This window comes from Micropterus salmoides, unplaced genomic scaffold (genome assembly GCF_014851395.1).
Source record: "Micropterus salmoides isolate LMB-PRFRI ecotype aquatic unplaced genomic scaffold, ASM1485139v1 Ms_hic_scaffold_1, whole genome shotgun sequence".
Lineage (NCBI taxonomy): Eukaryota > Metazoa > Chordata > Actinopteri > Centrarchiformes > Centrarchidae > Micropterus > Micropterus salmoides.
Window position 1 is genome coordinate 56,536,480 of NW_024040040.1, and position 27,915 is coordinate 56,564,394.

The following is a 27,915-nucleotide window of genomic DNA, read 5'->3' on the forward strand; positions in this document are numbered from 1 at the left end:
CAAGATGTGAAAAGTCAGAGAGAATATGACTCAGTGACCTCAGAAAACAAAACCAGCAGTTAGTGAGACAACACAAGAAAAGTATGAAACTGAGCCTAATGTAGAGTAGTACAGGTTTGCAGAAATGTTCCATCCATTACATGTCACAGCTTGCCAGACTTCAACACCACGTGAACTGGTCTCTATGGAACTGACGTTGTTTGTCAGACTGCATGTTCTGATGAAATCAGTTCTGATGGTGAGACAGCAGCTGGAGATACATGACTGATGAGGAGTCACCATAATATAAATGAGCAGGGCTCTCTCTTTACAGACAAACTTGGACGAGACTCCATCAAGCTGCTGATCGGATGGACATCCACAGGAACAAGCTGAGTGAGTCTGATGTTTTTACCTTTGAAAATAGAGAAAAAGAATCACAGCTCTTTGGAGGGAGCAGGATCTTATGGATCTGTTCATTTTAGAGAACCACTCAAAAGAACCAGTATAATTTAATTTAGCATGTGTAGATGAGGTTTAACAGCACTAAATGACTCGCGTTGCCAGACCTAATGTCCGTGATCTGCAGAGTTTGGCTCATTTTCCCGCCACATCTGCCTCTGTGACTGGCTGCTTCTCACTGATCACACAAAGGGGAGTGGGTTTAGGGCAGGCAGGGAAATTGGGCACTCGGTTCCTTCATTTGTACCAAAGAGTTTTTGAAAAGAATCAGACTGTTCACTATTTAAAAATAAATGCGGGGTTGTTTGACGCCTCCTATGTAAGAGTATCCCTGATATCTTGGTAAGCTTAGGTTCATTCTTTTTTGTTGATGAAGCCCTTTATTTACAGCAATAAGCAGCTTTACACTCACTTTATGACACTCAGATGAGGAATCTACACTTGGACACTCAGATGTTGGAGATACAGAATGAGTTTACTGACAGTTAAAGACAGCAGCCATTCAAATAATGAATCTCAAACGTATTAGTGCAGCATTATCTTGCTACAATTTTTACAAAAGTTGGGCTGTCAAAGCATAATTTTATAGAATAATTTATATTTTACTGTATGTTAATGGGAACTGCTAGACAATTTTTTTAACCATTTATGAAGATTCTTTTTACAGGTCAGCCTTTAATTAATTTAATTAATTTAATTAATTTAATAAAACTGTGGAAGCCATTCTGTCTCTAGTAGTTGTTTCTTCAGACCTTGTATTCCTTGTGTGATTTGATTCGCCTTCACTGTAAAAACAACTTGAGGAAAAACTCAAGTGGTGCCAATAAATCAAGCCTCTCTCTGCTTCAACTAAAGGTCTGTTATCTTGTTGTCAGCTGTGGAACGCAGGAAACCAGTTTTCAGGTCTGTTTGCTGCCAGCTACTGTTAGAGGAGAGGGGGAGGGAGGTGGGGGACAGGAGGAATGGAGGAAGTAGAGGAGGAAGAGTAGAATAAACTGGTGATTCTTCACTGCCCTTCAGTGGTCATAGTGAGTAACTACAACTCTAGCGCGATACCCATCAAGTCCTCCAGAGCACGTTCACTCTGAAAACTGAGCGCACCATTCTATTACAGTTTCCAGGTTAAACAATATGTTTCCTAGAAGCGGTATGAAACAGGCTTTGATGTACTTTTGGTCTCTTTGGTGGGTCAGAGGCATTACCCAAACGGCAGCAACATTTCAATAAACCCTGCCATATTTAAAAGGCAGTGCAGTGCTTATGTATGCAAAACAGGGTGTTCAACATGCCACCGTTTCCGATTAAATAAACAGTTTGAACATTTTGTTGGAGCCGAAGGCACTCCTGGTTTGACACAAACTGGTTTCTTCTCCTGAATCATCCAAATGTCTGGATGAAAGATGGCTGCCACATAAAGTATCAGGAAGCAGAGAGTAAAACCCTTCATCAGTTCCATGAGGCCATCTAGTGGTCAGCAGCTGATGGCAGCTTTCTACTCTCATTCTTCCTGATCAATGAGAACAAGCAGCATCTCTGTCAATAACAAAGCACTAGTAATCATATTGAATAGTGTGAGGGCAGAAAGTGCTGAGAAAAGCCCAGTAATGTTTTCTAACTGATTCTTTAGTCAGAGCAGCATCCAACAAGCCTAAGGGATTCAACTGACCTGATATGAAACAGAGAGAAGCAGCTGATATTTGTCATTTCTCCAGCAGAAATGATGGGGAAAATGATGGAGTGATGATGAGTTTTCAGTTTTAAGTGCTGATCAATGATTGGACGGATCCTTTTAGCTCTCGGTGTTTACTATACAGATGAAGGTAGAAAGTCTCTGCAAGCTGATGTGGATGTGAATTCCATAGCAGTTGCCATGGTAACATCATTAATTTCAGATTATCGGACTAGTAGCACACTGACTAGATATAGTTGACTTGGAAAAAGAGGAACATTTTGAATGTTTTCAGTCAGTCAGAAATGAATAGTGACCTCATCGCCAGGGAAAGACAAAGCAGCATGTAGTGAATTCCTCTGGTCTTCAACAGTCCAAATACTGAGGATAATATGATGTTGAAGTCTGTTTTATTGCAAACTTCCCTCTGTGTTTGTAGGCTTCACTTTAGGCTTCACTTTAGTCAATATGAACAGGTGGAATGATTATAGCCACCTACACTGTCAACATACATGTGGATAAAGATATTAAGACTTGAAGAAATGTGATCTGATCCTTGAAATTCAGCCATCAAACAGTGATGGTGGTGTTGTTTAATCACTACAGAGGAAATGTCTTCTGAAAATGTGTCAGATATCTGTTGGTTAGTCATCTCTCATCTCTTTGTTGATGCAGTTTGTGTTTGTTACATAGTGTCCTAAGCTTGTTCTCCCTCACTTAGTAACTGACCTGATGTTTTTCTTCTTCTGACACACCTTTCATGAAGAAACATCTTCATTCTGGTATTCTACACTGGTATTTACTACTTGTAGATCTGAATATTCACAAATTCAGTTACTAATTATTCTATGATCTATGACTTTTTGACCAAAATTAGACTTTTCATGATGAGTTTAATCCAATTAAAACAGCAGCAGTAAACAAGTTCAATTTCATTCTGAGCTGACTTCAGTGCTGAGACATGAGAGAGAGTCAGAACTGGTTTAAGAGCCTGAATCCTGATCAGCTGGGTTTTCATTGTACAAAACTACACACACCAATCAGCCAATCAGAGAACACCAGCTGTTCTTTTTTCTTTACCATGAGACAAATTCAGAAAACTTTATGTTGTAATGTCAGACCCTCTTGGAGGAGAGGCTTGAATTGTATTCTTGAGTTGTTGTATAGGCTAATGACTAATGACATTCAGCCTCAGCCGTGTTGCTCAGTATTTTTTGGTGTCGTGAGCTGTGCAGCATAGCTAAAAACAACAGCTAGGCTTTATTTCAAGATCTAAAACATGTGATTGTGAATGAATGGATTAAGTAATCTGACGATACATTAGCATTATGCTAACATTTCCTTTTCCATTGAGTTTTCCTTTTGTCAAATATGGCTTTTCTTTTGAAAGAAGTTTGCCACATCTAAATGACAGTAACAGAGAGCAGCAGCAGGAGCTCTGACTGGCCAGACTCTACACACAAATACTACCAACTACAAACACAGATCCTGTGACAGCCAATCAGAACTCTTGCTGCTGCTCTAAAAAATTTGTGTTACAATTTTCCTTCAGGTCTAAAATTACTGCCTGACTTTAGCAGGGAGCCACGATGACAGCGAAAGACGTTTTGAAGACTCTGGAGGATTTAAGTGACGAGGAATTCACAAAGTTCAAATGGTATCTGAAGCAGCCCGACATCCTGGAAGGATGGAAGGGAACCATTAAAGTGTTCGAGCTGGAGAAGGCAGAAAGGCAGGACACTGTGGATCTGATGGTGAACGCCTATAATCTTCATGGAGCTCTGAAGGTGACCAAGAAGGTTTTAGAGGAACTACCCAGGAACGACCTTGTGCAGAGTCTGCCAGACACCAGCTCAGGACCAGAAGGTCAGTTTTTTTATATTTTGTGGTTGACACGGGCTACATGATACTTGTAAAGGAACAGGGTCTCTCCGTACAGAAGCTCACTGCATTCACCAAATAATAAAATGTGAGACCTTGTTATTATGACAAAAGGTTTAAGTTATCAATCATTGGTGTTTGAGAAGACAGAGGCTGCCTGATTCTCTTACTTCCTCCTTGGTTTGAGACACTGGGAGATATTATTGTCACTGAGTATTGTGGATGGTTTTATTGTTAGTGTGGTATTTTATGCCTTGAGTAAATAACAAATGAGATGTCCTGATGACATTATGCAGTCTGCACATGAGGTTGACATGTTGATGCACGTGAAATTAAGAAGTAGTTTCCTGCGTCAGAAATTCATCAATGCTATCAAAATGTATAAGCTTACTTAAATATTGCGGTAATATTTGCTATCAAAATAAAGCGTGCAATAAAGGGTGATAAATGTTAGCTACGGGATGTTTAAGATCATTATTATGTGATGGCTTTCTTGCCAGGCTAGAAGAAGCTGCAACCAGAACAGAGAACCTTCCTCCTGTCAGTGTGAACGTAAAGCTGCTTTATTCTCTGGTACATATGGAGGACAGTGTTGTTCTTAACTTAAAATACAGTAAGTGTTATTAAGTTTTACACACATTCTGACTTCATTATAACTGAGTAAAAGCAAATTCAGCAGAACCTGATGAGAGTTAGTCAAATCAGCATCAGAGTATCTGCTGGTTTTAAAGTCTGAATCAACTTTGAATTTAGTTCCCTCAAAAAAGACTCAGTTTATTCACAGATCTTGAATATTTTTGCCTTTATACATTTTTTGTATGTGGCTATTAGGAGACGCTGCACATCTATAAACTAAGGGCAGTGTAGTGACAGTGGATTTATTCAAAACAGTTAGTCCATTCATTTATTTTCTGCAGTCGGGACCAATGATGTTGTGAATAAACAGTCTGAAGTGTTGAAAGAGGATTTTAATAATCTGTTGAACACAGTCAGCTCTTTGAATGCTCAGGTGTTTATCAGTGGCCCTATACCGCCAATCCGAAGAGGAGCTGAGAGATTCAGCAGATTGATGGCTTTGAACACGTGGCTCTCAACAGCATGTACTGTCCACTCAGTGCATTTCATTGAAAACTTTTACTTTCTGTGGGACCGCAGACATCTTTTTAAGGCAGATGGACTTCGCCTTAACAAGTCAGGAGTAAAACCTGTTTTACTTTCTGCGTCACTCATCTGTTCCCTCTTCCAAGGACAAAATACAAGAGGAATCTAAACAAGAAGAAGACATCCTTCGTTGGATAACTATGACCTGGATGACTGAGAATCTTCATAGACATCTTGCTAATCATTTTGGGATGAACACCCTCAGATTGGTACGGGAGTATGAAAGGACAGCCAGGAAAATTGCAGACTACAGGAACCATCTACGATTCAACCTGAGATGCAGACAACACAAACTCATTCCCAACAGCCTACACTTAGGCTCCACGGTAAAAGGACACAGAGCCGGAATAATCCTGGAGAAAGCACAACACCAGCTACTGAACGAGAGAGTGAGACAGAAACACTTCACAATTGAAGCCCTGAACAAAGAAATGGACAACATACACCACAAACAGAAACATATCTGACCAGTACAGCACTGGGAAAGGTCATGGACTTCATCAAGAAAGCACAGCTATCTCAGCACAACAAGAGCAAAGAAAGACAGACCCGGAAATTCCAAAACCTACAGTCCAGAGCGAGCTGCACTAACAAAACAGGAGAATTGTCTTGGAGGAGAAAGGACAAGAACCAGACAACAGATGGGTGAAAAACTTGTCAGATAGGGAACTCACCCAACTAGAGAAAGACGTTCTGGCCAAAGGATTAAACTTTGCCATTACACCACAGCAACTACCGATAGTAGACCTCATCACAGAGACCCAACCAGCGGATACAAGAAAAAGGCCATAGAATGTCTACAACAGTTACAGAAGGACAACACCATCACCCGTGAACAATATTACCGTTTGTATCCTGGAGAAGCCATTCCATGCATTTATGGACTACCCAAGATACACAAAGAAGGAGCCCCACTCAGGCCGATTATCAGCAGCATTAACTCGGTCACCTACAACATTGCCAAACACATTTCCACCATCTTAGCTCCATTGGTGGGAAACACGCCTCACCACGTCCAAAACTCTATTGACTTTGTAAACAAAGTTCGAGGACTAAAACTGGATCCAGATAAAACCATGGTATCCTATGACGTGACTTCTTTGTTCACCTGCATCCCCACCATAGAGGCAGTAGAAACCCGCCATCCCGCTCTGCAATGGCGAAAACGCCAAGTAAGCTCTGTCTGATATGTGCTGGGTCCAGGCTACAAGGAAAATAGCACTCATGACTCTTCCCAGGACAAGCCGGGGCCCAGTGTGCTGGTAGTCTTCTCCATCCCCGTCTTCACAGGTAACAGAAAAAGCACGGTGACTCAACATATCCTACAAGTTTAGTATTAATTCCTCGTCAGCCGCAGCCTGTAGAAAAAAGTGGGCCAGATAATGTTTTTCACACACTAAAATTAGCTTTGTTAAATGTTAGGTCTTTGGCAGGAAAAAACATTTTTAATCAATGTTTTAATAATCACTCACAATCTTAATTTCATGTTTTTAACTGAAACTTGGTTGGACCAAGATAACAGTGCAAATGTACAAACAGAGGTGATCACATAACGGCATATCACTGAAAACACTAGTGAAAAATTTATTGAGGCTTTGCCCTCAACACCCGCCCTCTCACGGGTCTCAGTCAATGAGCTTGTAGATAATTTCAGTTCTAAAATTACAAATGTTATTGATGCCATTGCACCAGCCAAGGTGAAGGTGGTCTCTGGTAAGAGAAGATCTCCATGGAGAAATGCCACGCTGGTTAGAACTCAAAAAAGATAGTGTCGAAAAGCTGAACGCAGGTGGCGGAAAACAAATCTTCAGGTTCATTATGACATCTATAAAGAGAGACTTCGCATTTATAATTTAGAGCTGAGAAATTGGTGGTTAATCTTCTCTGACATCATCACCAAAAACACTAATAATGCACGTGTCCTGTTTGCTGCTGTCGACAGGCTAACCAACCCTCCTGTGTCTGTAGCCTCTGACCTTCTATCCACCAGGGCCTGCAATGAATTTGCTTCCTTCTTCACAGACAAAATTCAAACAATTAGACAAGAAATCAGTGCCTCCATGTCAGTAACAGGATATGTCTTGTCCCTGTGTCCACATAAAAACAATTCATATAGCATGAGACAATTTGATTATATTAACCATAAAAACCTGGAGGACATAACATAACATGAAATCCTCCTCATGCTGCCATCATATTTTGCCAACAGGTTTTTTCAAAAATGTGTCTAAATGCATGGCCTCAGATCTACTACAAATTGTCTCTCCTCTCAGGTTTTTTCCCACAGGCCCTGAAAACTGCAGTCATTCAGCCACTCTTAAAAAAGAGCAATCTAGACAGGTCACTAATGAGCAATTATAGGCCCATATCAAATCTCCCATTTTTAAGTAAAATCATTGAAAAGGCTATTTTTTCAACAGCTTAGTGCTTTCTTGGCACTAAATAACTGTTTTGAGGTCTTCCAGTCAGGTTTTCGACCACACCACAGCACTGAGACGGCTCTTGTTAAGGTCTTCAATGACATCCACTTAAACACTGACAGTGGCAGAATTTCAGTCTCATTGGATCTCAGTGCTGCATTCGACTTTACATAACCATTTCACCAGCCAGGGAGGAACGATTGAAAGTCAGCGCTCGACTTCAATCTGTAGTGTTTAGAACCACAAATCAAGCCAGAAATCTTGGTGTAGTCATGGACTCAGACCTGAATTTGAGGAGCCACATTAAGACAATTACAAAGTCAGCCTACTATCACCTGAAGAATATATCAAGGATTAAAGGACTTATGTCTCAGCAGGACCTGGAAAAGCTTATCCATGCATTTATCTTCAGTCGACTTGACTACTGTAACAGTGTCCTTACAGGGCTCCCTAAGAAACTATCAGCTGCAGCTGATTCAGTTCTTTTTACCATTGCTTTTAATTAAATATTTACGATTTGTCTTTTTATTGATAACTTACACTGCACTGTAACTTTTACTGTCCTGTTTTCTTTTTAGCTTTTTATCATTGCTTTTAATTAATATATACACAGTGAGAAATTAGTAGCTAATTGAGTTGGGGAATTGTGGGAGTGAGATTGAACAGAGTGAAGGAAGTGATCTTAAATCTCGCGCCCGAGTGATTTGCAGGAACCTCTGTCCACCTGTTAACGCGCAGGTCTAGAGTATAACTGGATTAAAGTGGCCTGCGGACAGACATGTCCTGGTTTCTCTGTAGTGTCCGAGGGTTTTTGGAGTTTCAGTGGACCCAAAGATTGCTGTGGACCCAAGTACAGACTAGAGAGAGAGAGAGTGGAATAAGTGTACTCCTCTGTTTACTCTTTTTTTTCAGAATTATTGTAACTCAATTATTTGCTCAACCCCTCAGCCTGTTTTTATTTTCCATTTAACTCTTTTTAACCCTGATTGTACACTGCACTGTAACTTTTTATATTTTATGTTGCTTTTAAACCTTTTTATATTTCCCTGTTGCTTTTATGTTTGATGTAAAGCACTTTGAATTACCTTGTTGTTGAAATGTGCTATACAAATAAACTTGCCTTGCAGTTCATCTGGGTCCAGGTCATGTTAATTGTAATTAATTATATTACAAGGAATTATTGTCATAGCTGGTAAGGACTGACAGTCACTACTTACCATTTATTTATGTCAATAAATAAATGTCCTCTACTTATTCATTTCGATTCATTTTTATTTAGCACAAATTCTTAACAAAAGTTACTGTGCATCCGGAAGGAATTCACAGCTCTTTACTTTTCCCACATTTTGTTATGTTACAGCCTTATTCCAAAATGGATGAAATTCATTATCCATCCATCCATCGTCAACTGCTTATCATGCATACAGGGTTGCGGGGGGCTGGAGCCAATCCCAGCTGACATTGTGGCAAAAGGCGGGGTACAAAATTTATTATGTTCATCAAAATTCTACAAACAAAATACCATGACAAGATAAAAGAAGTTTGTTTGAAATCTTTCCAAAATTATTAAAAATTAAAAACCTAAAAAACATGTACAAGTATTCACAGCCTTTGCCATGACCCTCAAAATTGAGTTCAGGTGAGTCCCGTTTCCACGGATCATCCTACAACTCGACTGGAGTCCACCTGTGGTAAATTCAGTTGATTGGACATGATGTGGAAAGCTACACACCTGTCTATATAAGATCCCACAGTTAACAGTGCATGCAGTCCAAGGAATTGTCTGTAGACAGAATGGTATTGAGGCACAGATGTGGGGAGGGGTACAGAAAAATGTATAACACGTTGAAGATCCCAATGAGCACAGTCGCCTTAATTATCTGTAAATGAAAGAAGTTTGGAACCACCAGGACTCTTCCTAGAGCTGGCTGCCCAGCAAATCATAGGGCCAAGAACCCGTTGGTCACTCTGATAGAGCTCCAGCTTGTCTCTGTGGAGAGAAGAGAACCTTCCAGAAGAAGAAACATCTCTGCAGCACTCCACCAATCAGGTCTGTATAGTATAGCGGCCAGACGGAAGCCACTCCTCAGTAAAAGGCACATGACGGCCGATCTGGAGTTTGCCAAAAGGCACCCGAAGGACTCTCAGGCCATGAGGCGCATTCTCTAGTCTGATGAAACATAGATTTAACTATCTGGCCTTGTTACGTCCCAGCTCACTAGGGGAAAGGGGATGTACGCATAAACCAAATGTACTTGGTATGGTGGAAAAGTTATTTATTTATACAAGAGAGTTGACAAGGCTTTAAACAGGGATTACTAACTCAAAGACCAAAGTGAAAACAAAACCTCTCTATTTTGGCTGTCTCAAAACAAAACACAGGGAGCTCAGCACCCCTAAACCTAATGTACTAAACAAGGGAAAATCCTATATGTAGAGTGGGTGTCAGTACTTACTCCAAAGCCTAGCCCAGCTCTGCAGACACACAGTTAAACACAAACTAACTCAAGTGTGTCTCTTAACAAAAATAAACACTTACTGACTATCAGTAGTGAAATAAACTGCTGCAACAGAGTCTTTAGCTAAACAGCTAACACAAAGACTACTCTCAACTAAATAAATACTGACTCTCAGTAATAGCAGTAATAAACACAAGCAGGCCACAGAAGTGACGCTGCTGCAACCAGCAAACAATATACATATGTTAGGCTCAATACAAACAGTAGTGAGCACAGAGGCAAAACAGTTAATGACAGTGAGCGCCTCTTGCACGGCTGTATGGTGCCTTTTATTGCAGCAGGCCTCAACCACAGCTCACAGATTGGTGGACGGTCTTGGGACTGCTCCAATCTGGATAGATATAGGCAGGAGCAGACAGATCCTCACCGACACCAGCCAATCCTCAGCCGGGGATTGCACAGCCTGCTTAGCATACTGGGAAAACACATGGCCACACACTGCAAGTGTCATGTCTGGAGGAAACCAGGTAGTGGCAGCATCATGCTGAGGGGATGTATTTCAGCAGCAGGAACTGGGAGACTAGTCAGGATCTAGGAAAAGATGAATGCGGCAATGTACATTGACACGTTTAAAGCAATTGTGCCGGAACTGGGTCGAGGCTTCGAAACACTTCGACACCCGTCTCCACAATGACACCTACTGGTCACTTTTGATATCGACACATCTTGGTAGGGGTTTCATTGAAACAATGATTGAACCGCGCTTACAATTCTAAACGTCTTATCAATACATGACCAGCAGGATTTCGGAGAAATGTCAGAGACTGCAGAGATTGCAATAAAAGTGTGTTTAAATAAAATACATCTGTGTGTTGTTTCTGTGACACTTTTCTCAAAAGCAAATTACAATTGCAATTGCTGAGGGCACACCTTTGGAGCAACTAGGAGTTAAGTGTTGTGTTTAGGGACACATGTATCACAATGGGAATTGAACCCAGGTTTTTCACACCAAAGGTATATGTCTTAACCACTACCCCATAGAGACAACTCATTAATGTTCAGAATCTGAATGCTTTATTGATCCAACGGTGAATTCTTTGTTGCAGGTACTCGCAAGGCATAAAAGGAATAGAAATACTAGGTAGTTGAAGTTAGTGAGTAGAGAATATAATAAAGTATACAAATCTAAGATTATAATAATAAATGATAATAAATGTGGATATTTACAGTATGAAACAGTAGCTTATTCAATTCAATTTTATTTATATAGCACCAAATCAGAAACCGTTATCTCACAGCGCTTTTCATAAAGAGCAGGTCTAGACCGTACTCTATGATGTTATTTACAGGAGCCCAACAGTTCCCACCAAGAGCAGCACTAGGCGACAGAGGCAAGGAAGAACTTCCTTTAAGAGGCAGAAACCTCGAGCAGAACCATGGGCGTGGGCGGCCGAGAGAGAGAGAGAGAGAGAGAGAGAGAGAGAGGCAGCCTACACAATATAGTGAGCATGTATAGGAAAGATTTTAAATGTCATCAAGTACGCTGTGATGAATTTAACTCCTTTGAAGTTCTCACTCTTAAAGTTATATATACATATTTTTTATAATTTATTGCCCCCCAAAACCATGAAAGAATTGTTCTTTGTGGCGATTTTAATATTCATGTTGATGATCCCACCAATGTTAATGCAACTGACTTTTTAAATATGGCCACTTCTTTTAAATAAGCCAACACCTGTCTGATTCCAACACCAACAATCTGGTGGATCACTTCAATCATATCTGCTTGTCGTCACTAAATATTACTGCTCCTCTAAAGGTTAGGCCTACGTCTAAAGCTAGTAAGCAACCCTGGATAAATGACAGCATTCGCAGCCTAAAAAGGGAATGCAGGAAAGCAGAGCGCAGATGGAAAAAAATCCAGTCTCCAAGTCCATTACCTCAGTCTGAAGGATTTATTAATTAACTATAATAACATGGTTAGGGATGCGAGAACACACTATTTCTCTGAACTGATTACTACACATAAACACAATCCCAGGTTTCTGTTTAAGACTGTGGATCAGCTGGTAAACCCAACCCCTCCTTGTGCCTCAGCTGGAAGTAATGATGACTGTGAATTGTTTTTATCTTATTTTACCAATAAGGTGGTGTCAATCAGAGCCTCTATTACCCCCGCGGCCTCTTACTCAGAGGTTCCTCACCAGCAACAAGAGAGTTTTAACCAGTTTTATCCCATCGACTTGTTTGAGCTTTTAAAAACAGTGTCACAAATGAGAGTGTCCTCCAGCCCACTTGATGTAATACCTACAAAGTTTTTACTGAAAGTAATAGATTCTGTTGGGCCCCATTTGATCTCTGTTTTCAACAGCTCCCTATCTACTGGTTGTGTCCCTGATTATTTTAAAACGGCTTGCGTGAACCCACTTTTAAAGAAACCTGGTTTAGATCCCTCCCTCCCACATAATTTTAGACCAATTTCAAAACTGCCTTTTATTGCAAAGATTCTAGAAAGAATTGTGTCCAAACAGCTGCTCACTGTACTGGAAAATAACAATTTATTTGAAAAGTTTCAGTCTGGTTTTAGGAAGTACCACAGCACTGAGACTGCCCTGCTTAAAGTCACCAATGACCTTTTAATGTCTGCTGATGAAGGCATGTGCTCAGTCCTGGTACTCCTGGACCTTAGCGCTGCTTTTGACACCATTGATCACAACATCATGTTAGACAGACTGAGGCACTGGGTGGGGATCTCTGGTACTGCCCTAGAATGGTTTTCATCCTACCTGTCAAATGGGAAGTTTTGCGTGTCTGTAAACTATGTCTAAACTATGTCTGTTCGTTCTGTCCAGTTAAATATGGTGTCCCTCAGGGGTCGGTTTTAGGACCCATTTTGTTTTCCTCGTATCTGCTTCCCCTTGGACATATTATCCATAAACATGGTATTTCTTTTCATATTTATGCTGATGACACACAAATGTACTTGCCCGTCGGCTCCTCAGACCCAGGAATGCTGAGTTCACTTAACAACTGCCTTTGTGAAGTTAAAAAATGGATGTCAAATAATTTCCTCCAGCTGAACTCAGACAAAACAGAAATCCTGGTCATCGGGTCCCTGCAGATGGCAGTATTTCAAACAATCAAATACTGCCATCTGCTGGTTCCCTAGTAAATCACATTAAGCCTGTGGCAAAGAACCTTGGTGTTTGGTTTGATAGTAATTTAAATTTCGAGCAGCACACCACAAAGCTTGTTCAATCATGTTTATATCAACTTAGAAATATAGCAAAAATTCGACCTATGTTAACTTTTAAGGACACCAAGACCATTTTACACGCCTTCATCTCATCACGCCTGGATTATTGCAACAGCCTTTTCACTTGTTTAACCCAAAAATCTACTGATCGATTCCAGACTGTCCAGAACTCAGCTGCCAGGCTTTTAACCAGAACAAAGAAATATGACCACATCACTCCTATTTTAGCTTCATTACACTGGCTCCCAGTATGTTTTAGAATTGACTTTAAAATTCTATTGATCACTTTTAAAGCTCTTCATGGCCTCTCGCCTTGTTATATTTCTGACCTTTTAGTCCCATACGCACCAGCACGTACCTTGAGATCCTCGGGCAGAGGTCTGTTGTCTGTTCCAGAGTCTCGACTGAAAACTAAAGGGGACAGAGCGTTTGCTGTCAGGGCCCCGAGGCTCTGGAACAGCCTGCCCGAGGAAATCAGGTCGGCTGAGTCAGTGAACTCTTTTAAGTCCCTTCTTAAAACATACTTTTATAGGAGAGCTTTTCCCGATCTTATTTGACTTTATTTTATCCCTTTTATTTTATTCTATTTTACTTATTTTATATTTATCTTAAATGTATATTTTAGTCTTTTCAATGTTTTCATGCTTTTATCTTGTATTGTTTTTGTATTATTGTCTTTTGGGTATTATTGTCTGTACTGACTAAGTCCTAAACATAGTCTAGTAACTGGTTGCTAATACAGCGAATTAAGTTTAGACGTGTGCCCGTGCAGTGTCTTAAATATCAAATGGGGACTTCAGTAATGTTACTATTATCTAGCAAGTTTATTTTCCTCCTTATATCTTACAGTGGCAATATCTTAACTCGTAATACATGTAACCAAACACCGTCGTGCCTTGCTCACCCCCAGGCTAGACGTTAGCACAGTCAAAAAGTTTGCTTCCCAAATCAGCAACACCTGTGTCTGGGTTTCCTCTATGTTAAATAACCCACCCCTCCATGACTCGAGATCAGCTGAACTGCAAAGCACATACAGCCCCCTAGTGGCACAAGACAAGAATTACATAAAATAATACAGAATGAAAATTGCTCATACATTGTCTATACACTTGTTAAAGCACTTTGTAACTTGTTTTTGAAAAGTGCTCTACAAATAAAGATTATTATTATTATCATACACACAGAGGTGCAGACAGTAAAGGTGATGTTTCTATGGACTGAATGAATAATGGTACAGATATTTATAGTAGTGTTAATGATAATAATCGTAATGTTAATGATTATAATTACAATAATAACAATAGGACTAGTAACAATAGTCGTTGTAGTAGAGGGTGTCGAGCAGGAACACGAGGGCAGCAGGTGACTCGCAACCACAGATCCAGACTCCACAGCTCCAGAGCCAGAAACACCTGCAAGAAGTGATAGGAGGAGAGAGACGAGGGATGAGAAAGCACAAGTGTTGTTGTTGTGTTAGTAACATGCATTAATGGGATGAGGTTGCATACAGAGGGAGAGAAAGAAGAGAAAGAGGTCAGTGCATCATAGGAAATCCCCCGGCAGTCTAGGCCTATAGCAGCATAACTAAGGGATGGTTCAGGACTCACCTGAGCCAGCCCTAACTATAAGCTTTATCAAAGACCTACAGGTAGAGACTTTATCAAAGACCTAGCGGTACGGATTATTAACTGAAGTGTTATTAGCAGGAAAGTGTAGTGTAATAATACTGTGAATACTTACATGTACATGTGTCTATGAAGGTCATCCAGGTCATAGTTATCCAAAGAAAGTTAAAGTTTAAGGGCAACTGGATCTTCAAATCTTTGATTGATCTTCAAATTTTGAAAGATTGCAAACAAACTTCTTTCACATTGTAATTATGGGGTATTGTTTGTAGAATTTGGAGGAAAAAAATGATTTTCATCCATTTTGGAATAAGGCTGTATCATAACAAAATGTGGAAAAAGTGAAGCGCTGTGAATACTTTCCAGATACACTGTACTTTATTGCTTATCAGCTTTACTATCCCTACTTTGGTCATTATTAGACCAGTATTCAGTTTCATTTTATGTTATAAAGGTCTTAATTTCTTCTTTGATGAACGCTGCAGAAACAATCAGTATGTATAGAATCAGAGGCAGCACCTTCTCTACTGACAAAAGTGGCTTCAGGCTGAAGGGGAGGCAGATTCTTGGGGCAGAAGAAGTCAGTACAAAGATGAGACTTGTTCATCAAGACACACTAATTTGTTTCTGTGTTTTCACTCAGGCAATCCTGATGCAGTTTGTCAGTTTAAACTTAAATCTAAGCTGAAGAAGAAGTTCCAGTGTGTGTTTGAGGGGATTGCTAAAGCAGGAAACCCAACCCTTCTGAACCAGATCTACACAGAGCTCTACATCACAGAGGGAGGGACTGCAGAGGTCAATGATGAACATGAGGTCAGACAGATTGAAACAGCATCCAGGAAACCAGACAGACCAGAAACAACCATCAGACAAGAAGACATCTTTAAAGCCTCACCTGGAAGAGATGAACCAATCAGAACAGTGATGACAAAGGGAGTGGCTGGCATTGGGAAAACAGTCTTAACACAGAAGTTCACTCTGGACTGGGCTGAAGACAAAGCCAACCAGGACATACAGTTCACATTTCCATTCACTTTCAGAGAGCTGAATGTGGTGAAAGAGGAAAAGTACAGCTTGGTGGAACTTGTTCATCACTTCTTTACTGAAACCAGAGAAGCAGGAATCTGCAGGTTTGAAGAGTTCCAGGTTGTGTTCATCTTTGATGGTCTGGATGAGTGTCGACCTCCTCTGGACTTCCACAACACTAAGATCCTGACTGATGTTACAGAGTCCACCTCAGTGGATGTGCTGCTGACAAACCTCATCAAGGGGAACCTGCTTCCCTCTGCTCGCGTCTGGATAACCACACGACCTGCAGCAGCCAATCAGATCCCTCCTGAATGTGTTGGCATGATGACAGAAGTCAGAGGGTTCACTGATCCCCAGAAGGAGGAGTACTTCAGGAAGAGGTTTGGTGATGAGAAGCAGGCCAGCAGAATCATCTCCCACATCAAGATGTCACGAAGCCTCCACATCATGTGTCACATCCCAGTCTTCTGCTGGATCACTGCTACCGTTCTGGAGGATCTGTTGAAGACCAGAGAGGGAGGAGAGCTACCCAAGACCCTGACTGAGATGTACATCCACTTCCTGGTGGTTCAGTCCAAACTGAAGAATGTCAAGTATGATGGAGGAGCTGAGACAGATCCACATTGGAGTCCAGAGAGCAGGAAGATGATTGAGTCTCTGGGAAAACTGGCTTTTGAGCAGCTGCAGAAAGGCAACCTGATCTTCTATGAATCAGACCTGACAGAGTGTGGCATCGATATCAGAGCAGCCTCAGTGTACTCAGGAGTGTTCACACAGATCTTTAAAGAGGAGAGTGGGCTGTACCAGTACAAGGTGTTCTGCTTCGTCCATCTGAGCGTTCAGGAATTTCTGGCTGCTCTTCATGTCCATCTGACATTCATCACCTCTGGTGTCAATCTGCTGGCAGAAGAACAATCAACCTCCTGGTGGTCTAAAGTCTTCAGAGACAAACCTAAAGTAAGACAGTTCTACCAGAGTGCGGTGGACAAGGCCTTACAGAGTCCAAATGGATACCTAGACTTGTTCCTCCGCTTCCTCCTGGGACTTTCACTGCAGACTAATCAGAATCTACTACGAGGCCTGCTGACACAGACAGGAAGTGGCTCAAAAACCAATCAGGTGATGGTTGAGTACATCAAGATGAAGATTAAAATGACTCCCTCTGCAGAAAAATGCATCAATCTGTTCCACTGTATGAACGAACTGAAGGATTGTTCTCTAGTGGAGCAGATTCAACAGTCCCTGAGTTCAGGAAGTCTTTCCACAGATAAACTCTCTCCTGCTCAGTGGTCAGCTCTGGTCTTCATCTTACTGTCATCAGAGAAAGATCTGGATATGTTTGACCTGAAGAAATACTCTGCTTCAGAGGAGGCTCTTCTGAGGCTGCTGCCAGTGGTCAAAGCCTCCAAGAAAGCTCTGTAAGTGGCATTTCTTTGTCAATAAATACTCTTCTATCTTTCAACTGGAGAAAGAAAGAAATTTGTTGTTTCTTGTTTCCTTCCTGTTGTCTCTCCAGACTGAGCAGCTGTAACTTCTCAGAGAGAAGCTGTGAAGCTCTGTCCTCAGTTCTCAGCTTCCAGTCCTCTAGTCTGAGAGAGCTGGACCTGAGTAACAATGACCTGCAGGATTCAGGAGTGAAGCTGCTGTGTGCTGGACTAGATAGTCCACACTGTACACTGGAAACCCTGAGGTCAGGATTCATTGACCCACTGAGTTGATGACCATTTAAAATCTGATTTAGAGTGGTGGATACAACTAGCCAGTGTAGGAATGTGACCTTAAACTAAATCTCAACAGTAGTTTCAAGACTCAGAAAATTATTTTACATTAACGTTAATGTTTAATGATTTTCTCTTGTTCATTATTTTGTTGTTGAATGATTAAATATAACAATTTATTCTAATTTTGTTTCTAAATTTGTATCTGAACTAAAAAGTACTTGAAGTAAGAAACTAACAAACAAAAAACTTTCCGCCTCATGGGTTCCTCTGTGTGTGTTGGTTTGTGTGTTTGCAGGCTGTCAGGCTGTCTGATCACAGAGGAAGGCTGTGCTTCTCTGGCCTTAGCTCTGAGCTCCAACCCCTCCCATCTGAGAGAGCTGGACCTGAGCTACAATCATCCAGGAGACTCAGGAGTGAAGCTGCTGTCTGCTGGACTGGAGGATCCACACTGGGGACTGGACACTCTCAGGTATGAAGAGGCCTGCTGCAGCCACAGGCAGTCAGTCTGATTTAGGAGGTCTTTTTAGGTCAATGGTGGATATAAGTGTTTTATGAATAGTCAGAAATGTAGGACGCCTTTTGCCTTTGCTCAGAATGGAATCCATGGTTGAACATAAAATGGAGATCTTTGTGTAGGAGTTCTTCAAGGAGAACATCTCCAGGGACAATATGGAACATTAAACATTACAACATTGCAACATTAAAATAATTGTCTGTTGGTATTAATTGATTTAATTTAATTTAACCCATCAACCAGATAAGACCGGTTGAAATGAGGGATCTCTTTTACAATGGTGATCTAGTCAAGATAGCAGCATAAAATGGTTACAGACAAGAACAATACCACAAGAAACACAAGATCTACATAGAGACACATCAAATCATTATGGTAACTTTAAAATTAGAAAAGCCAAAGAATTTACTTACTTTGCACATTGACAACTACCAGCTGCACCATTCATCATCGTTTGTAGAATTGCTTGAACATTAAACATAGACCAATTCTCTTAGTTTCAAGATTGTTTGGAGGATGTTCCAAGTGAGTGGCGATATCTTAAGTGATAGCTACAGATTTTCGCTCAGTTAGGGTGGAAATATAAGATGGTAGTTTACCCAGAATGGCTTTTTATAAATGAACCAATTACCAATGTTTAAGTCTCCCAGAGATCAGGGATTGCCAACCAACTCTAAAATAAAGTGTGCAATGATGAGTGAGAGATTTACAGTTTGCAATAAATCTCTTGTAACTTGTGCAAACTCTATATATAAACTTTATTATTTTTTTACCCGTGGTTGAAAAGAAAGGGATTCATCAAGCCAAATTCCACTAAATTTATAACAAGAGACAACTTATAACTTATTTCCCTGAACAAATGTTAACAGGTTTCTTTATAGATTTGAACAGTGGTGGCTCCTGCCAAATCTCTCGGGGGGGGGGTATTGTTGCAATGATGGCTAAGGTGATCATGGTGTAAGTCAGGTATAAGACAAGGATTGTTCCTTAGTCTACATACTGTACAGTATTGGTGAACAACTACATCCTGAAGTTCCGGGCCTTAGGGTGTAAAGGCAACTACTTAAGTGTCAATGAAAAAATGACTTAATCTGATTCAGCTGTCACATTCATTTTTATCAGGTATAACAAATCCAGAATAAAGGGCAGTAGCTAATCTTAATTGTATAATTGGGGTACAGAAGAGCCTAGTATTAATTTTTCATTCTTTACAGACTAAGGTAAGCAGAGAGTTGTAAAACAAGAAGGCATGTAAAGGTACTGTTGTGAATTATTTTGCAGCATTATAGCCTAAATTGTTATCATTTATTACTAGAGCAATGGTGGTCTACATTGTCATCATTTAAAGTGTTATTTTATAGTGTAAAGTTAGGATCACAGTGTTAAAACTCTACAGCTCTGAGTGTGTGTGCTGCTTTCTGTATCTAACTGCCCAGGCACATGTGTGTGTGTGTGTGAGCAAGTTCGTGTGCTTTGGGAGAAAAGGGAGGGAGCACAGTGAGATATCATCAAAAATACCTGCAAAGTAAAATATAGAAGCAGATTTTGTGCAAATTGTATAACAAAACATACATCAATATAGTCCATTACAGTAAGAATGTCCTGTTTCTAGCACAGAGCACAAACAACACCAGTTTATTCCACAAAAGTCAGGTTATGGAAGAAATGGCATGATCAAAAGGAGGTGAAAGTCAGTCGTTACATGGTTTTCATGTCGACTCGGGTCTCTGTTCTGGTAACAGGATGGGGCTCTATTTTGCACCGATCTCTGACACACTCCGGTGGAACTTTTGTATTCTAATTGGTGTCTGTTTTTGTTGATAATAAAAATGTTGGTAAAAGTTCAAGCTTTCTTATCTGGCCCAAGTCTTGGATTTTTACACGACATTACTTGGCGAGCCAGCCAGGAGAGTTGAACCGGGGCAGGATGACCTTGACCAAGGACGGACAACCTGTATCTCAGAGACACATACGCGTACTTAGAAAGGTAAGCAGAAAACCTTTTTCTAAAATTTCTGCATAATAGTGTGTCTGAGTACAGGATTCTCCGCCCAGGTGAAGTTTCTGAAAGCTTCCTCACTCTAGAACCTAGTTAAAGTACAAAAAATTAAGGAAAATTATTAAAAATGTAACTGAATTCACTAAAAATGAACTACATTCATTAAAAAAGACAAAGCAGATACAGATTGAGAACCGCTGATGTGTCAGAGATGGGTGCAAATCTAAATGCAGGCAAAAAAGCAGTGTGTCAAAGTGTGTGCAAAGCTGGTAGATTAGAAAGGCTTTTATGTTTAATTGTTGGCTTTTAAGTGTAAATAAGTATGTAAATAAGATTTGTAAATAAGATAAGAGTTTTCCAGCCATTATCGTAAATACCGCTGTTTTTAAGAATCGCAGTGCTTCGACTGAGTGTCGGGGAGCTTCGATCCAATCAGAACAGGACTGCATAGACGAAGTGAGCTGATGAAGAGATAAGAATTTAAGCGCTTGCCGATACCGCGGATTTGGAGATTGCAGAATCACAGCTGAGTGCTGGGGTGCTTCACTCACTAGGTCTGGGCTGAAATGGGCAAGTTGGCTAATAAAATAGTCATCACGTGGCTACCGCGGACTTATATCGCAGGATTTCAACTGAGTGTTGGGGCAGTTCGATGGTAGGTTCGGACTGAACGGGCGGATGTACTATAGCACGTTACCGCTAGGAGCCTAAATAGGACTGCGGCAGGGTAGGAGAATAAAGCGTGCTTAAAGAAGTATTACGCTCTCATGTTGAGGAAGTGGATTGAGTAGCGATTTATAAAGACAGATTTTGTGTTGAGGAAGTGTATCATTTCTGTCTAAGCCCTCATGTTGAGGAAGTGGATTGAGAGGCTATATTATGTGTAAATTGGGCCTGTGTTGAGGAAGTGCATCAGACCCACCAATTTGGAATTAAACCTAGGCAGTGTAAATGAAGTCTGTGTTGAGGAAGTGCATCAGGCTAGTTAATTTGAAAATAAAACCTAGGCAGTGTAAATTAAGTCTGTGTTGAGGAAGTGCATCAGACAAGTCCATTTGAAAGCCTAGGTAATGTATATTAAGTCAGAAGCCGGCAGGAGATAGGAGTCAGAGATGTACGTGCATGTAAATATTGCTGAAAATATAGTTGATAGCTGTGTGTTAAGAAAAAGTGCATATAAATGTTACCAAGGCCTAAAATAATAATACTAATAGTTTGAGTCTTGAAGCCTCATGTTTAAGACCATTAGATAAAAAGTATAAAATAATGACAGTTGAATAACTGATCTAATATTAAACTAACATAAAGCTTAAGGATAACAGATGAATAGAGTTGATATGGTGATATAAATAAGTATAAGAAGTTGATGGAAGGAGTTATAAAGTAATAGATATATGAATATATATTGATGAAATACTGAATGTGGACAAGTATAGTGTAAAAGACGGCAGTCTCAGATTGAATTGTGATAAAGCTATGTGCAAAATAAAGTTCTGAAGTGGCAGTCCACGCCCGAATAATGGAGACTGGAAGAGAAAAGAGAAAAAAAGGAGTTTGCTCACGCTAGCAGAGAGGAACAGAGCAGGAGCTGAGCTGCAGCTGTGTGAGTGTGAGTGTGAGTGTGTCCATGTGGGGGAGGACAGCAGGCAGAGAGAGAGAAAAAGAGAGCAGTTCAGCCCTAAACCAAAAGTTATATGAGAGTTTTGTGATCTGTTGCACCTTTATAGGATAACAACAGCACGTTATAGCAAGTTACTCATGAGTTAATAATAACAGAAGTTATAAAAGTTTTTTGAACCAATAACAGCTTGACAGTGAGCAGATTAGTAAAAGAACGGCAATGACTGCTGGATACAGAAAAGAAAAGTGCAGTTGAAACAGCCTACTGAAGTATTATGATAATAAAGGAAAATTAGTTCAGAATAACAGGCTGAAGACACTTTTTGGTCGAGGAGAAGGAACAAACTAGAAAAATTATGACATCTGATAAAGTTTGCCTATTTATTGGAACATAGAAGTACAGATTGATAAGCAGCAATGTGAGGTATTATCTATGAAGGATTTAAGTTAGAGAAGGGATTGAGAGCCATCAATTTTGTATTAGATGTGAGAAAATCAATTTGATATTTTAATAGTTGTTAGTTTCACTGAAGTTAGTTATTTTTAGTAAACTCTGCTTTGATGATTTTTCAGTTGAATAGCTCTTTGATATAAAAACAAGGGGAGCTGCCTGAGTTTCTTTCAATGAATTGTTTCATTCTAGTTTCTTGGTTGTGTGGCTTTACAATTAAATGTCTTTTTCCTTTTCGAGGCATGAAGGCCGTCCAAATTCCAAAGTTTCCAGAGAGTAAGTGTTTGCTCGCAGTGAGTGTGCGATGGCTGTCCTGGGAGGCACACAGCAGGTGAAATTAAAGGGTAAAAAGCAGAAAAAAGAAATATTAACTGCAAAGGTGGTCAAAGGAGGGAGCTGTGGCAGCAACATATGTGGTAACAGCACAACTAAGTAGTTAAAGATAAAATAAAAGACGTCAGATAAGAGATAGAGAAAGCTCAGAATGAAGGTAAAATAGGGAGAAACAGTTTGACCAACAGGTAGATAATATTGACATACTATATAGCCTTTAGTGAAGGAAAAGTAGTCACTGAGACAGAATAATGAAAGAGCCCATCCTGTTAGATAAGGTCTAAATAGATATACCCCCAGATGAAGAAACGTATACAGCAAGTGGAAGAAAGATATAAGTAAGTGCAGTCAAGGGCCAGTACAGGCAGAAGAAGAAGAAAAAAGAATTAGGGTCTTTAAAGGGTTGAGTTCAGATATCAATGTTTGGTTACGGTCTCCTGCTGACGTATTGCGGTAAGCGTGTCGACTCATTTCCGCTTCCGGTGCTTGTGTGTTGGTACCGTGTTGTTGCTCTCGCTAAATAACAGTTACATTTGTTTGATTACAGCGGCCAACTGTTCGCTAAACACTTATTCTTTACAGTAATTTTGCCTAAGCACTCACAGTTCTTTCCATCTTTTAGTGACTGCTGTTCAATCTCATAGTTGTTCTAAAGTTTTGGTAGCTGACGCTACAGTACTTTAGCTTAGCCGTTAGTGACTTTAACTTAGCGGCTAGCGATGGCTTCTCCTTCTCCCTCTCTCTCTCCTACTTTCTCCTGCTCGGTGTGTCAGATGTTTAGTTACTCCTCTGCCTCCTTTAGCGGTAATGGTACATGTAATAAGTGTAGTTTATTTATAGACATGGAGGCGAGGCTCAGTGACTTAGCAGTCCGGCTCCGCACCTTGGTAGATCAGTCTTTAGCTACTGTAGCTAGCCAGTCCCCGGTAGTCGGTGCGGAACGGCCTGAGTTAGCCTCTGGTAGCCGTCCTCCGGCATCCCCTGTGCAGCCAGGAAAGGGGGCTGGGTGACTGTCCGAAGGAGGAATAGTCGTAAGCATTCAAAGTCCACGGGGCATCATCAACCTGTTCACGTTTCTAACAGATTTTCCCCACTCAGCGACACACCCGCTGAGAAACCAACTCTGATCATTGGCAGCTCCATTTTGAGAAACGTGAAGTTAGCGAAGCCAGCGGCCATAGTTAAGTGCATCCCTGGGGCCAGAGCGGGCGACATTGAGTCTTATTTGAAACTGCTGGCTAAGGATAAACGTAAATACAGTAAGATTGTTATTCACGTCGGCGGTAATGACTCCCGGTTACGCCAATCGGAGGTCACTAAGATTAATGTTGAGTCGGTGTGTACATATGCAAAAACAATGTCGGACACCGTAGTTTTCTCTGGACCCCTGCCAAATCTGACCAGTGATGACATGTATAGCCGCATGTCGTCATTCCGCCGCTGGTTGTCGAGGTGGTGTCCAGCAAACGATGTGGGCTTTGTTGATCATTGGCAGACTTTCTGGGGAAGACCTGGTCTGATCCGGAGAGACGGCATCCATCCCACTTGGGAAGGAGCAGCTCTCATTTCTAGAAATCTGGCCAAGTTTATTAGTGGACCAAATCCATGACAACCCAGAGTTGAGACCAGGAGGCAGAGTCGCAGTCTAACACACTTCTCTGCCCTTCTTTTTCAGCAGTTACCCACCCAAAACCCTACGCAGAGTCGCAGTCTAACACACTTCTCTGCTCCTCCATTTCAGGAGTTACTTAGTGAAAATCCTATAGTGACGGTGTCTGTCCCCCGACCATCGAAATTATTTAAAAAGGTAAACAGAAGAGGAGCTGTGCATAAAAACCTCATAAAAATTAAAACCACAAGAGCAATAGTGCAAACGAATAGGAGAGTTAAATGTGGACTCTTAAACATCAGATCTCTCTCTTCTAAAGGTGTACTAGTAAATGAACTAATATCAGATTATGATATTGATTTATTTGGTCTTACTGAAACCTGGCTGGGTGATGGAGAATATGTTAGCCTAAATGAATCCACCCCTCCCAGTCATATTAATACTCACATTCCTCGAGGCACAGGCCGAGGAGGTGGAGTTGCAGCTATCTTCGACTCTAGCCTACTAATCAGCTCTAAACCTAAACTAAACTATAACTCATTTGAAAGTCTTGTTCTTAGTCTTTCGCACCCAAGTTGGAAATCACTGCAACCAATTCTTTCGTTATAGTGTACCGAGCACCTGGCCCGTACTCTGAATTCTTATCTGAATTTGCAGAGTTTTTGTCAACTTTAGTCCTTAAAACGGACAAAGTTATTATTGTAGGAGATTTTAATATTCATGTGGATGTTGAGAATGACAGCTTCAGTACTGCGTTTATCTCTCTGTTAGATTCCATCGGCTTCTCTCAGAGTGTTCATGAACCGACTCACTGTTTTAACCACACCCTCGACCTTGTTTTGGTGTATGGTATTGAAATTGAACATTTAGTGGTGTTCCCACAGAATCCCTCTTTATCCGACCACTGTTTGATAACTTTTGAGTTTGTATTGCTGAACTACTCGCCATTGGGCAAAAATTTCTATACAAGATGTCTGTCTGATAGTGCCATAGCTAAATTTAAGGATGCGATTCCATCAGCTCTAAATACATTATCTAGTCACAAAGTAACGGAGGACTCCTATGCTAATTTCAGTCCCTCCCAAATCGATCATCTTGTTGATAGTGCTGCTGGCTCGCTGCGAATGACACTGACTCTGTAGCCCCTCTAAAAAAGAAAATACTAAAACAAAGACGGTTAGCTCCATGGTATAATACTGAAACTCGCAAATTAAAGCAAATATCACGGAAACTTGAGAGGAATTGGCGTTCTACCAAAGTGGAAAATTCTCGTTTAATTTGGCAAGATAGTCTTAAAAGTTATAGGAAGGCCCTCCGTAATGCCAGAGCAGCGTACTACTCGTCATTAATAGAGGAAAATAGGAACAACCCAAAGTTTCTTTCCAGCACTGTAGCCAGGCTGACAGAGAGTCACAGCTCTATTGAGCCAAGTATTCCCATAGCTCTCAGTAGTTTCATGATTTCATGAGCTTCTTTAATAATAAAATTCTAGCTATTAGAGACAAAATTCACCAAGACCTGCTCTCAATTGGCACCGACTTATCTCTTAACTCAGGAACCTTAGAAACAGCTGTAGAACCAGATATATGTTTAGACTGTTTTGCTTCCCTCAATCTTTACCAACTAACTTCAATAATTTCTTCATCTAAACCATCAACCTGCCTCTTAGACCCCATCCCGACTAGGCTGCTTAAAGATGTTCTACCCTTAGTCAGCACCTCTATACTAGATATGATCAATCTATCTTTATCAACAGGCTATGTACCACAGTACTTTAAAGTAGCTGTAATTAAACCTCTTCTGAAAAAGCCCAAACTTGATCCGGATGTTTTAGCCAACTATAGACCTATATCTAACCTTCCATTTCTCTCTAAGGTTCTGGAGAAAGCAGTTGCTAAACAGCTGTGTGACTTTCTACAGAGCAATAGTTTATTTGAGGATTTTCAGTCAGGATTTAGAGCTCATCATAGCACAGAGACAGCACTGGTGAAAATTACTAATGACCTCCTTATTGCATCAGACAAAGGACTTGTCTCTGTACTGGTTTTATTAGATCTTAGTGCTGCATTTGATACCATTGACCATCAGATCCTATTGCAGAGACTGGAATATTTCATTGGCATTAAAGGAACCGCTCTAAGCTGGTTTAAGTCCTATTTATCAGATCGATTTCAGTTTGTACATGTTAACGATGAGTCCTCCATGCACGCCAAAGTTACTCATGGAGTTCCTCAAGGATCTGTCCTTGGACCAATCCTCTTCACTTTATATATGCTTCCTTTAGGCAATATTATCAGGAAACATTCCATAAGCTTTCATTGTTATGCAGATGATACTCAGTTATATCTATCGATCAAGCCAGATGAAACTCATCAGTTAGCTAAACTTCAAATGTGCCTTCAGGATGTTAAAACCTGGATGACCTGTAATTTTCTAATGTTAAACTCAGATAAAACTGAAGTTATTGTTCTGGGGCCTAAGCACCTCCGTGACGCATTATCTAAAGATATAGTTTCCCTGGATGGCATCGCCTTGGCCTCCAGCACCACTGTGAGGAATCTTGGAGTTATCTTTGATCAGGACATGTCGTTTAAGTCTCACATTAAGCAAATTTCAAGGACCGCCTTTTTTCACCTACGTAAAATCAGGAACATCCTGTCTAAAAATGATGCAGAAAAACTAGTCCATGCATTTGTTACTTCTAGGCTGGATTACTGCAATTCCTTATTATCAGGCTGCTCGAAAAAGTCCATTAAGACTCTTCAGCTGATCCAGAATGCTGCAGCACGTGTTCTGACAGGAACCAGGAAAAGAGATCACATTTCTCCTGTTTTAGCTTCTTTGCATTGGCTTCCAGTAAAATCCAGAATAGAATTTAAAATCATTCTTCTTACCTACAAAGCTCTTAATGGTCAGGCACCATCTTATCTTAAAGAGCTCATAGTACCTTACTACCCCACCAGAGCACTGCGCTCCCAGAATGCAGGGTTACTTGTGGTTCCTAGAGTCTCCAAAAGTAGACTAGGAGCCAGAGCGTTCAGCTATCAAGCTCCTCTCCTGTGGAACCAGGTTCCAGTTTGGTTCAGGAGGCAGACACCATCTCCACATTTAAGAGTAGGCTTAAGACTTTCCTCTTTGATAAAGCTTATAGTTAGGGCTGGCTCAGGTAGTCCTGAACCATCCCTTAGTTATGCTGCTATAGGCCTAGACTGCCGGGGATTTCCCATGATGCACTGAGCTCCTCTCTCCTCTACTTTCTCTCCCTCTGTATGCAACCTTATCCCATTATTGCATGTTACTAACACAACTTCTCCCCTTTCTGGTAGTCTTGTGCTTTCTCGTCTCTCTCTCTCCTCCTATCACTTCCTGCAGGTGTTTCTGGCTCTGGAGCTGTGGAGTCTGGATCTGTGGTTGCGGGTCACCTGCTGCCCCTGTGTTCCTGCTCGACACCCTCTGCTGCAACGACTATTGTTGCTAGTCTTATTGTTATTATTGTTATTATAATCATTAACATTACGATGGTTACCATTAACACTACTATAAATATCTGTACCATTTTTCATTTAGTCTATAGCAACATTACCGTCACTGTGTGTACCTCTGTGTGTATATTGTGTAGGCTGCCTCCCTCCCCTCTCTCTCTCCTTACATCTCTCTCTCCTTACATCTCTCTCTCTCTCTCCTTACATCTCTCTCTCTCTCTCTCTCTCTCTCTCACCCCAACCGG

The 27,915-nt window shown here is 40.8% G+C and overlaps 1 protein-coding gene across 1 annotated transcript in view; it reads left to right on the top strand.

The window, feature by feature from the left end:
* Positions 1 to 245: 245 nt before the first annotated feature.
* LOC119897289 (NACHT, LRR and PYD domains-containing protein 12-like) overlaps positions 246 to 27,915 on the top strand; it is a 118,428-nt gene continuing 90,758 nt past the window's right edge. Inside the window, exons 1-5 of the mRNA XM_038710895.1 lie at positions 246 to 375; positions 3,688 to 3,976; positions 15,556 to 17,359; positions 17,458 to 17,631; positions 17,958 to 18,131. Coding sequence (XP_038566823.1) covers positions 3,700 to 3,976; positions 15,556 to 17,359; positions 17,458 to 17,631; positions 17,958 to 18,131 — 2,429 coding nt within the window. The 5' untranslated portion in view covers positions 246 to 375; positions 3,688 to 3,699. The remainder of the gene's footprint in view (positions 376 to 3,687; positions 3,977 to 15,555; positions 17,360 to 17,457; positions 17,632 to 17,957; positions 18,132 to 27,915) is intronic.